The 12,112-nt window shown below is 45.8% G+C and overlaps 1 protein-coding gene across 1 annotated transcript; it reads left to right on the top strand.

Annotated features, from left to right (window-relative positions):
- The first annotated feature begins 10,672 nt into the window (after window positions 1–10,672).
- LOC142586183 (uncharacterized) lies at window positions 10,673–11,740 on the top strand. Its single transcript, XM_075697435.1, has one exon. It carries the CDS (start codon window positions 10,673–10,675, stop codon window positions 11,738–11,740), a length of 1,068 nt encoding a protein of 355 aa, XP_075553550.1.
- Window positions 11,741–12,112: the final 372 nt, after the last annotated feature.

The following is a 12,112-nucleotide window of genomic DNA, read 5'->3' as shown; positions in this document are numbered from 1 at the left end:
TACTACAACTGCTTGCCAAGCCAAGCTGCAGTTGCCCAAGATTACGTGAAAGAAGTTCATTGAATGAAGCGCGGCACATACCTCGGGTCACGTACTCAGTCACCCAAGCTGTTCCGACGGTTGTTTATGAACCCGCTTAACCGAACATAGCAGCCGGATACTCTACCTATTAGACCATTGTCTAGCAAGTGATGCGAATTGGCGGGAGAATGACCAGAGACCTGAAAGTATGTGAAGTATGTTATGAATGCTAATCGCATTAAAAATCCTAGATGTTTGCGATATCATCGTTTACTTATTATTTTTTGTAATGGATGAATCCTTTTTTTTTTCTGAAAGATGTGGTGTCCAAACTGCATATGAAACTATGAAACTAGTCAAGTAAGATTACCATTCTAGCTCTGCAACAGACACTGTTGTGTTGAAATTGATGTACGGCTGCTGTGTAAATTCGCTTAAAGGGCTTCCAACCTGCCTTTATAACATTTACTTAAACGTGCAGGTTCGCGTAGGTTGTAGAGTCCTCATTGAGGAGATGATCCTGGCTTGGCCTGCCATTGGGCACCAGGAGAGTTTGGAGATGACTTTGACCTGCCATGGCACACGAGGCAAGCTTGCAAAGGCCTTGCTTCACCGTTTGTTTACAGAGGACGACCTTATGGGCCGCTCACCCTTTGGAAGCAACAATAGCATATTATTGTACAGCTGTACAAAGTTAGGATCGTAGTTTTATCAGCCGTATGAAGTCGTAAACATAGGCGTACTGACGGAGGCGTTCCGGCAAACACCACCACGGGAGTTCGAGGGCGCGCTTCCAAAAGCACCACACCGAAGTGCACAAACTGTGGCTCGTGCCCAGCACGGCATTCCGGTCGCGGATCGCTCTCGTTTACAGGAGTCCCGAACACCAACGTATGTGCCGCTTGCATTCGCGTATTGTCACAGGCGTCGTGTCGCTATGCCCGACACCGCCAATAATGGTTAAAATTATCTCTTACCAGAACACTACCTGTCCACGCGTGTGGACCTCGCATTTAAACATTTTGATTTTTCTACAGGTATTCGTTTTTCCCAGGTACCTTTAATGAATGAAATAGGTTACCAGCAGATGTCGTTGTCTGCAGCAGTGCTTACTCGTTTTATGGTGATTTGCGGTCGGCACACGAATACCAAGAATGGTGCCGCGGGTACTGTCCAAATAAATTAGGTAAATAAAAAATTATAGTAACTTTAGAGCAACAATTTTACTTTTTTTGGTAGACGCAATCATTTGTTACTTCCTTTATACTGTAGTCTAGGCAAATGAATAAGTTTGCTGTCTTTGAGCAAGAGTAAAAATTTACGTTTCACTGCAGATATCTAGTTAGGAGTGCGCCGCTCTCTGGGGCGTTGTTGTGTGTTATCAGCGCCCATGTCGCGTCACAGATAGGACCCATGCATTCGTTACTCGTTTCTATTCGATGCGCGTTCTTTGCGTACGATGTTGACCAACTTGTTTACGGTGGCACACTGCCTTTGGAACAAACACAAGGCAATTAAATCGTGCAATTAACGTTAGACATAACCATTCGTCTGCAACTGGATTAAACGACAATACTGCAACTAGCCAAGGAAAGAACTGGAGCCACGTAAGAAACGCGCTGACTGGCTTCCGTTCCTTGTCCCGCGCGTTCGCGTTTTCTTAGTTTTAATTGTAGTGTTTTAATTAGGCTAAAAGTAAACTCTCATGAAGTTATTTGCGATGTGTCCGTGAAATTTATTCTAGCATGCTTGCGCAAATGCGCAAACCGCAGTTTCCTTTTTGGCTCGAGGCCTTCATTCAGGAACGTCTTCCCGCCAACTCGAGCGTGTTCATATGGAATACCCACAACCAATCTAGCCACGACATTCCACTGGCCACCGTCGTAGACTGCGGCGTGCTTCGACTTTGTAAATCTCGTCCTTTCCGTGGTTTCAGAGGCTCGCGTTTGGCGCAGCTTTCACTAATCAACAGGCGGAAACGGCACCTATACCGCCTGCGGACAATTGTGACACGTCGGGGCCCCACGACAACACGATTAGCCGGACCGGAACGCCAGCTTTGATGACGACAAAAGCTGCGCTTGGAAAACAATTATGGGGGAAAGAGGAAGGTGGGAGTTCTGTTGTTCGCTGGCTGGTTGTGCAGATTTTTTTTTTCTCAGCAAGGGGGGGGGGGGGGGGGGGGGGGGAGGCGTCGTGCGTACGAGAAAGAGGGCGCAGAGAATCGCTGGTTGGGATAGCGGAAAGGTGATAGAAAATGACCGCCCAGTACAGCGACCGACGCTGTCGACTAAAGGGACCGCACAGAAATCAAATATTCGTACACCGAGAGTACTTATGGTGAACAGACGGAGAAAAATGCTTTCTTAATCATGAATGCCTTCGTAAATACGTTACGCGGATGACACAATATTTACAAGCACACTGTGCATGCGATATTGTATAGTTTCAAGAACTAGATCACTGATGAAGACGCCCAGGAAAGAGCTTGAGCCATACCGAGCTGGTTATCGTCGCCTTTCACTTGACGGCCGTTTCAGTGCTCTGAAAAGCTGACGTCTTCTCCTGATATTTTCCATGGGCCAAAATGACCAAGGATTGCTATACATTAGGGAGAGTCACTATTGCAATCACGTAACAACGCTGTGCAGCCAGCTACACTACCAAATCTTTTGCTGGCACAATCCCCGCTCTCCCGACTTTCCTCATGGGCGACCCATATTTTTCAGGCATCCTACATCGACTAATCTATACAGCCGCAGGTGGTGTCATGGTCCCAGTTGTTCGACATCGACACCGCTAATGAATCGTTGGTGGCCACAAAAAAGGTGGCAGTCGTGGTTGCAGTGAGTGGTAGTTACATGAAAAGTAACACGCTCCCCCACTACTTCAGCATACAAACTGAGGGGCCTTTCTGCCGACTATGGGCGAACCATCATCCCACATGGGAGAAATCGAAGTCACGTAGACAAGAGCTGTTGTGTGAATACGGGGAGCCTAAACGGCGTGCGTCCGGGTCCGACGACGTGCCTGTGGAAAGTCTAGGGTAGTAGCAGCGGAAATTGTATCATCCGAGGGCGAGACATAACATTTATTAGACCCAAAACTACTAAGCCCCAGTCCGAGTCTCCTGGTTTAGGCTGCTGGTATAGTCTCATATATAGGCATGCGTAGTCAGCGCTTGGTTTGTCGATCTTTCTTACTCCTCGTTTTACGCGCTGTTTCTCCTTCCCATTGAGAAATGGTTTGCAGCCGGCTAATGCCGAGCGCATATGCGGGAAAGGAGGATTCACGCTCTCTGCAAAAATGCGAAAATGCCGTGGTCCCCGCGTATAGGACGCAGCTTGCCGCTTGCTTTTCTGAACTCGCTGGCACGACAGGTATTTCTGGCACGAAAGGTTGCCGAAAGCAAATAGGAGTTGGGTATGAAGCCGGGGGTCACAAACTTCTGCGCTGGTTATATAATTATGCAATACCAACTAGACCGGTCTCACACTTCACCAGAAAAGAGAAGGAATGATTTAGGTTAGCTATGACGACAGCCTGTCAACGAACGAACCCAAGAACCACGCAGATTTTTCTTGAAACTGGGTATGGATGGTTGGCTGAATTAACAAGTGCAAAAAGTACAGCCGCAGCAGGTTTTTAGTAAATGCATGGCATTCATGAGAGGCAGTCGCACACGTGGTTTTCTGTATTGTCATTCGCAAGCAACAGAGGGTAATATCGTTCGCCCAACGAGCACAAACAAAGAAGGCAGATCATTACGTTACCTTCTAACGTAGCCTTTTGATTCGCAACATTTAGTTGTGACACAGACAACGAATTCGTATTTCTGTGGCTGTTAAGTTTGCGTTGTGCTCACACCGTGCTTTGAACAAGATCAGAAAGCTGCGCGAAATTTCTTCCCCCATTAAAGACCTAGATGTGTCGATCGCTACATCGCTAAGGTATTTTGGGGGATTTCAGTCATCCTTAGATTATTTGGGGGCGTTTGCACAAAGAAAATGGGGAAATTTGTTCATTCATTTTTTTATCTCTCTTCGGCTTAGCAGAAAACAGTGTGTTTGCGACTGCTACACGCTTTAAACCTGTAAAACTCAAGACTGTCTCTAAAGAAATGGAGTAACGAAAGGCAACGCGTTAATAAAAGAAGTTTGTTTAACGGATTCTTCCAGTGCAATTGAATAATCTGCTTAGGGAAGCGCGTGGCACCAAACGCGAGGCAAAGCCCCACAAACTGAGTCTTCCGTGTTTGCGGTGGGCCCAGCGGAAAGGCGACACCTTTCAGACTTCACAATGTACTCACGCGATAAATTATTAACATTATCTAACTATAAACATTATTTAACATAATTTAACAAAAACTTCCCAGAACTTCCACGATAACAGTCTTCTTTATTTCATTCAGCATTACTAACGTTTCTAGAATCCTAACAATTTCCACAACAAAACTTTCTCTCCCAGAGCACTTATTCGCATCCACTATTTTGTTCTTTCTACGTCGATTGCGCATTTTTGTAAGAATGTTTACCATTTTACTATGTTTTACGACTTCCTCTACCAAGTGCTCTATTAACGACCTGCAATGCTCCTACGTTTATAAAAATTGTGCTCTTCTTTAAGCGCCCCCCCCCCTCTCCACACGTAATGCCCCTTGAGGGCCCTTAGGGTATCTAAATAAATAAAATAAAATATAACACTACCCTTGGGCATGGTTGTCGCACATAGTTTGGAGGATCCATCGCCAAGAGTATTGTCAACCGTAGGAGAAAGTCTACAAGGAATCCAGGTTCCGTATTTCTGGAGAGAGAAAGTTCCTGGATATATAAATTAAATCAGAAAATTGGCAGCACCGAAGTTGTGCAAACATCTCCAAAGATTATCATGCGCCTTCATATTGCACTTGTCACAAGCTGCGTTTACATGAACGCGACAGTCGCACGTGCGAATCTTTAGTGGGTCACATCAATTACTCTCCGACAGCATTTGCATGTGGCTTATTACGTTTCGTCCGGAACAAACTTGAACCTGTTTCCTGCTATTCGCGTTCCGCGAGTGAGCGGAAGAGAGCTTTTGGCAGCAGCCGTTTCTCTCTCTCCCTCAGTGAGTCACGCCAGTGTTTACATGGACCGAGGGAAACGACTTACCTCGTCTCGTACTACCCTCTACTGTCGTATCAATCCGATTCACCGTAATTCCTAGCCCATTACCACCGTTTACATGAATGATATGCTCTAGAAACGGAATGGGACGCGCCACTTCTCGCATACATTATCATATCATCACCACAGATAATGTCTTCAGCATTATCATGTCTCATACATTATCAGAGGTATCCTTACAACTGTTGCCCTTCCGGCAAGGTATTTAAAGTCGGCTTGTTCACATGCCTACAACGTGCTATAGATGATGAGATCATTGTAATATCCGCAATTGTGGCGGCTTCTTCGCATTGCTAGAGTGCGTATTGGTGTAGCTTGTTGCGACAGCAGTAGAGAGGCAGAGAGCCGTTCTTTGTTTGTTACATACGCAGTATCATTGCCCGAAAGTGTCTTCCAGGTGAAGCGATGCATCCTCGCCTCTGCAGCCATCATCTCGCCAAAGCAGTTTATTGGCCTCTTCAAAGTCGTATTCCAGTGAATATCAATGATACTGCACGGAAAAATTAATAGGAGAAGTTGGATGTGCTTCGGAAGAAACAGCCACTTCCACACATTTCATTGCTGCGCCGTTTCAAAAGCCATCTCGAAGATGAATGAACACAGAAGTTATCGGATATTTATGAATAACCCAAACGGTGTTGGCTATTTGCCAACCTTTCTTAGCAGTAATTCGAGCATGTGCATCTAGAAGGATACAAAAAAAAATGATGGACTGGAAACCGCCTATACCTACCCATAGAGTACAGTGACGCGGCCGGTTACCACCGTGTGCTGGGCAGAAAACCAGCTGCCTAGGATATCGTGCGCTTTCGCCACCGTTTTTTTTTTTTTCGCAAATGATCACCGTTATTTAACTCAAATTTGTGGTAGGGCCAACTTGAAACTTGGGAGTGGGCTAACTTGAAATTTTGGGTGGTCCAACCTGAAATTGGGGGTGGGCCAACCTGAAATTGGGAGGGGGGGCCAACTTCCACTTGAGGGTTGGCCGACTGAAATATCGGGGTGGGCCGACTTAAGATTTGGGGATGGGCCAACTTGAAATTTCGAGGTAGGCCAACTTGAAATTTGTGGACGGGCCAACTTGGAGCTTCGGGATGGGCCTACTTGAATATGAAAGTCGGCCAGTGTAAAATTGGGACTTGGGCCAATTTGAAATTTGGCGGTGGGCCAAACTAAATGCGGAGGCGGCGAACATGGTTCATCCGACTCAGAGTATTGAACCAAGCTCGTCGCAATCGGGCTGCACACATAGGAAGGTGCTGCAGAGGCACCTTTGTCCAGGAAAGATCACCGCACACTGCAGGTGCTGTGCAACATAATCTGGCGGCCGCTGAGCTTTCCGCCCGCCACATTATTGCGGCGTTGGCTTCACTTGAAGAGCGTCCTCCCCCCCCCCCCCAGCAATTCTTTACGTCCTCCTAGATGTGCATCTCTGTTTGCTGCACTCCTGGCTTCGCAAAGCCCGTGATTACAGAAACGTCTTCGCGCACCTTCACTGTGTATGTGGAGATAAGACGTGTGTGTGCTGCTCTTTGTAAAGTTGAAGTTTTCCCTGGTTTAATTATTATTATTATTATTGTTGTTGTTATTATTATTATTATTATTATTATTATTATTATTATTATTATTATTATTATTATTATTATTGTTATTATTATTATTATTATTATTATTATTATTATTATTATTATTATTATTATTATTATTATTATTATTTGCAGTGGTAGAGTTGAGCTCTTGTTCTGGCGCTGCAGCCGTTTTGCGACTCCTGAACTATTTGCGTCAACTCTTCCTTGAATCCATTTTCTCTGTCGGTAACGCTTCTTTTTGCAAAGTGGTTTTGTTTTCTTTTTATCACTCGTCGGAGCAGAAGTGCAGTCGCCAAATCTACGCAGCGCCAGCTTCTTACATTGATTTCCCGATGCAAGAGTGAGATAAATTACTTAGTGTTCGTTTTCTTCACTGAGACAGCAGTTAAAGGGCCGCGGGCGAGTTTGCCTGGTTAGTCAGTCACGTTCTGCTGACACACGTAGTCACTCACAAGTCACGTAGTCACACGTGACCTCCGTAGTCACTCGAGACCGACAACAGGCCTTGTTTACTTATTTTCCGCCACGCCGAGTTTCGTGGGTCTTTTACGGTGGCTGTAAAAATTAAATTGCGCTGAATAACTGCACACGAAGCTCCTCACGCTTCTTTTGATTGCTATGCTTATTTGAATGTACTATATAATCACGAGCAAGTCAAACAGCAGCCTTATGAAGCTGGCGGCGTCCCCATGCTTTACGCCGAGGTTAGATTGGCTGTGCTTTCAGAATTAGCCAAACTCAGCACACCCTACGTGGCGCCACGTTTAGTTGAAGCCAGTGCCACGACGCGTCTCAGTCCACGGTCGTGGTAGAGTGCGATCGCAGAACTTGTTAGTCAGTGAGATGGACGGCATGCAATTCGACAGAATAGATTGCCGCCCACCACATCATCAAACGTTGTCACTTCCATGCAGCAACCCAATAGGTCCGCAGTTCTCACAGACACTGGGGCTATTTCTACAACGATACTGCCCTCTCCTCCCTTCTGCTGATTTTGTCATGCATCCTTGTGCGTCGATTGTAGGCAATGAAATGATGTAGCATTTCATATAAACCACGATGACTTGCTTATATAAAAAAAATTCAAAGCTAGAAAGGGGGCCCATCGTGTTCGTTCATGGTTCGCACGTGCAGCCGGCGTCAAAAGTGAGCGGAATGCGAGTTCCGGGAAAATGCAGAATTCGGGCCCATAATTGGCTCGCTGTCAGTAAAATGCTATCTTCTGTGTTCGTTGTGTAGGCTGTCAGAGAGATGAAATTGGACTCCCAAACTGTCTACTCATACTCGGCAAACGTTCAGTTCTCTTTTTTTTCTCTCTCATATCTAGCGCCCCGTAATATTTGAGTTCCAGCTGTAGGTTCGTCCCCGAATACGGAAAATGTATATCTGGAATAGAACGGACAATACCGGTTTCGAGCCGACGTATAGATAGATGCCAATCGCTGCAAGGTTCCATATCGTCCTCAGGCATCCGTAAATATAATGAATACAAGAAATAAACGGGGTCCTAAGAGATGGAGTAAATGTAATTAATATTGGATGGAACTAAGACAATGGCGTAATAATTTCTGCAATGTGGACTTTCTGTAATTCTGTTTGGAGTAGCGTTACTGCGGTAGCAAACTTCCACGTTTATTTTCAACTGCGCCGTCCACGCTTGTATTCGCCGAGGACGGCCACGTGGTTCGAAAAGCAACCATGCATTTCAACCATGCAACCTACTATGCAAGAAGTCACCACTTATGGACAAATAAACAATGATGATGATGTCTTTTATTAGCATCCCCTTCGAAGCGGGGCGACGACATGTAGTATTCCTAGCCTGCTTGAGCTAATCAGGTTTTACTACACCTATTGCAGCCTAGCATTTTGCCTATCCCTCCTTCACGTTTTGGCTAATCATCAAAACCTCAATTTTCGATTGGGGCGAAATGCAATAACGTTCGTGTGATGATATTTAGGTGCGCGTTAAAAACCTCAATGAGTAAAAATTATTCCGCACTCGCCTCCCCCCCCCCACTCCCCCCGTGTACGGACATGTGTCATAATCAGATGGTAGTTTTGGCACAAAAAAGACGAGGCTGTAACGACCCCAGCGTTACCGATCTCTCCGCTGATTTGTTTCCCTCCGATACTCTAAACATCTCCTGTGCATCACGCCCGCTAACCAGTTAATGCTTTCATCCGCTTACAATCCTAGCTCTTCTTGAAGGTGGATGTTCCCTGCGGTTCTTGCTGAGTGAACACCTTTTCAGTCCACTGGAATGTGCTATGTCAGCTCTCTACTTTTACTGCAGCAGGCACATAGGTCATGCCGTTGCAAATATTTCATCCGGTATGTTTAAAGCGCAAATATTTCATCCGGACAATACGTAAAATTTATTCGGTATATTAAAGAAAAAAGAACAGGTGGTTATTTATAGAAATATTGATGAAAACTGTATGGTGCGTGAAAGGCTGCGTTTGCAGCCGCTTCCATCAGATGGCGCCACCATACTGAAGGAAGCGCGATGTAGCGTTGATCACGCGTCTCGTCCGAAACTGAACTTGTCGTCTGTGCCTCCGCTTTTGCGCAGAGCACAGTGATGCCAACCCTAGGGATTTATCCCTAGATCTAGAGATTATTTCTTTGCTTTAGGGATATAGCGTCTTTTTGTGAAATCTAGGGATTTTAAGAGGCCGTATAATTGCAACATTAAGCGGCCTCAAGGCAGGCGTATCTGATTATATTGCCTTCCAAACAGAAAATACTATGAAAAATGCTAGTTACTGCTCATCTATTTTTGGTGTTCTGCCAAGTCGATAGATGGCGAGAGCAGTTCTGCAACGCGAAATAAACGGCTGCTGCACAGTGAGGTAAAACGAAACCATATGACTTTCAAACTGTTTAATCGTGCTTGTGATCTCCGGCGCTACGAGTGACTGCTGCTCTATGAAAGAAAAAGTTGAATTTTGACTTGTAATGTCAGCATCAACGCGCTACGTTTACGCTCACCGCGTACCTTCACCGTTCAAACGTACTGCATGTCATGGCAACTTCGGAACAGGAGACTTTGATGATGATGAGCCAAGCAAAAAGAAAGCGAAAGCGTACGACCAAAAATATTTAACCAAATGGGAAGCGGATCCGAAGTACAGAGGGTGGTTGTCAGCCAGTAAAAAAGGGCCCTTGTACTTTTCCTGCAAAGCATGCAGATCCGATTGTAAAGGTGGAAAATCAGAAATCGACCGCCACCTTATTATAATTGCAAGCTCCAAGCACAAGAAAAGCGCTGCAAGCTTGCAATCGACCCGCGCGCTGACATCCATGCCTTCAATAAGTTGGCAAACTCAAGTAGACAAATCGGTCAAAGAGGCTGAAATCAGACTTGCCGCGCTTGTCACGGAACACAATCTACCTTTTAATGCCATGGGGCATTTAGTTGATGTTTTCAAGGCGTCGTGTGACGACTCGCAGATTGCAAAGAACTTAAGTTGCCGCCGGACAAAGTGCGCTGCAATCATAAAGAATGTGCTTGGAGAGGAGAGTCGCGAAGAGCTCTGTGAGCTTTTGCGCACACAGAAGTTCTCCCTTCTGGTGGACGAATTCACTGACAAGGCTACGGTGAAGCATCTGTCACTTGTCGCCCGAGTAATGAACGCTGACGGTGGCATAATGGATGCGTTTTTGGGCTTAGTACCAGTCAGTGATGCGACTGCCAGCTCTCCCTACCTAGCTTAAAGGCGGTGTTCAGTGCTGCGGAAATTCCGTACGACAAAAATTTGATTGGTTTTGCGGCCGACGGAGCGAACGTGATGGATGCACATCATTCTGTCGCGTCGCTGCTACAAGCAGAAATTCCAGGCCTCTTCATTATGAAGTGCGTTTGCCATTCGTTCCATCTGTGCGCCTCGTATATGCGTGTAAAACACTTCCAAGAGGAGTTGAAGATCTGGCACGTACGCGATGTTTTCAATTACTTTTTGTCGCCGAAGCAGACATCTGCCTTCCAAGAATTCCAGAAGCTGGCAGAGGTGAAACCGCACAAGCTCTTGCACCCAAGCCAAACAAGGTGGCTGTCTCTCCAAGTTGTTGTGACACGCTTGCTTGAGCAGATGCCCGCCCTGATTTTGTTTTTCAAAAAAGCAGCCACTGACGACCGCCTGCTTGATGCAGAAGCCATTCTGGAAAAACTGACTGACCCATCAGCGAAACTCTACCTCGAGTTTCTTGAGTACGTCCTGCCTTTTTTCACTAACTTAAATAAGGAAATGCAGTCGGAAGAAACTAGAATTCACTTGCTCCATGAAAAGGTTTCGGCCATGCTGAAATGCATACTGGAATGCTACATCAAGCGAGACTACATGGAGGCCACGCCGTTGTCCGATGTGCGGTACAAAGACCCAGCCAAGTTCCTGCCATTGGAAGAAATTTACCTCGGAGCAAAGCCAACTGCCGCACTAGCCGGTAACACGCACGGCTTAAACGATAATCAGGTTCACAACTTTCGGCTGCGGTGTTTAGAGTTTTTTATTGAAGCAGCTCATCAGATCTACCTGCGGTTCCCCCTAAAAAGTGAACAGATGAAAAACCTTCGAGTCATAGACCCGGAAGTTGTCCTGGGAAAGACAGTATCATCAATCGCGTCGCTTGCGGTCTCCTTTCCCCTGATCGTGAAAGAAAATGAAGTGAACGAACTGGACAGGGAATGGCAACTTCTTCGCAACATGGAGCTGAGCGACCACGTTGACTTGACTGCGAGCCAGTTCTGGCACAAAGTGTCCCAAATGAAAAACGGAGACGGATCACAAGAGTACCCCCTGCTGTCAAGTTTTATGAAGAACCTTTTGTGCCTACCACACTCCAGCGCTGCTGTCGAACGCGTATTTTCGCAAGTCAACCTGCTGAAAACAAAGCAAAGAAACAGATCTAGCGATTGTCGACAGACGCGTTGTGCGGTTTGCTGCACGCAAAAAGAACCTTGATGGACAGCTGCTGTTACAGCTTCAAGCTCACTCCTTCTCATTTGAAGAGGATGAACAAAGATATGTACGATGATTAAGAGTTTAAGATTGTGTGCGCGTCTTAATTCCTTGTTTGTGTGCCATATAATAATTCTAGATCTCAGTGTTAAGAAACCTATCTTAACGCGTCAACATCGACACTGCAGGCGCGTTTACGTTATCTTTGCATACAGTATCATTTGCGTCGTACGTGTGTTTATGTTATTGAAGAAAGTGCTACTGTGCAGCGTTTTTCTTTTTTTTAAGGAAAGCATTTTCCACGTATGCTAGACCATTTCGTTGCAACGTGCTGCGCAACCAAAACAACATATATATTCTCAGTTTTAAGGAACC

Source organism: Dermacentor variabilis, chromosome 6, assembly GCF_050947875.1.
Source record: "Dermacentor variabilis isolate Ectoservices chromosome 6, ASM5094787v1, whole genome shotgun sequence".
Lineage (NCBI taxonomy): Eukaryota > Metazoa > Arthropoda > Arachnida > Ixodida > Ixodidae > Dermacentor > Dermacentor variabilis.
Note: the sequence above shows the minus strand (reverse complement) of the source record. Positions and strands in the feature narration are given on the sequence as shown.

What these genes read in the sequence shown, in the direction of transcription:
- LOC142586183 (XM_075697435.1), top strand. Translation starts at nt 10,673, where the DNA reads ATGCGTGTAAAACACTTCCAAGAGGAGTTGAAGATCTGGCACGTACGC.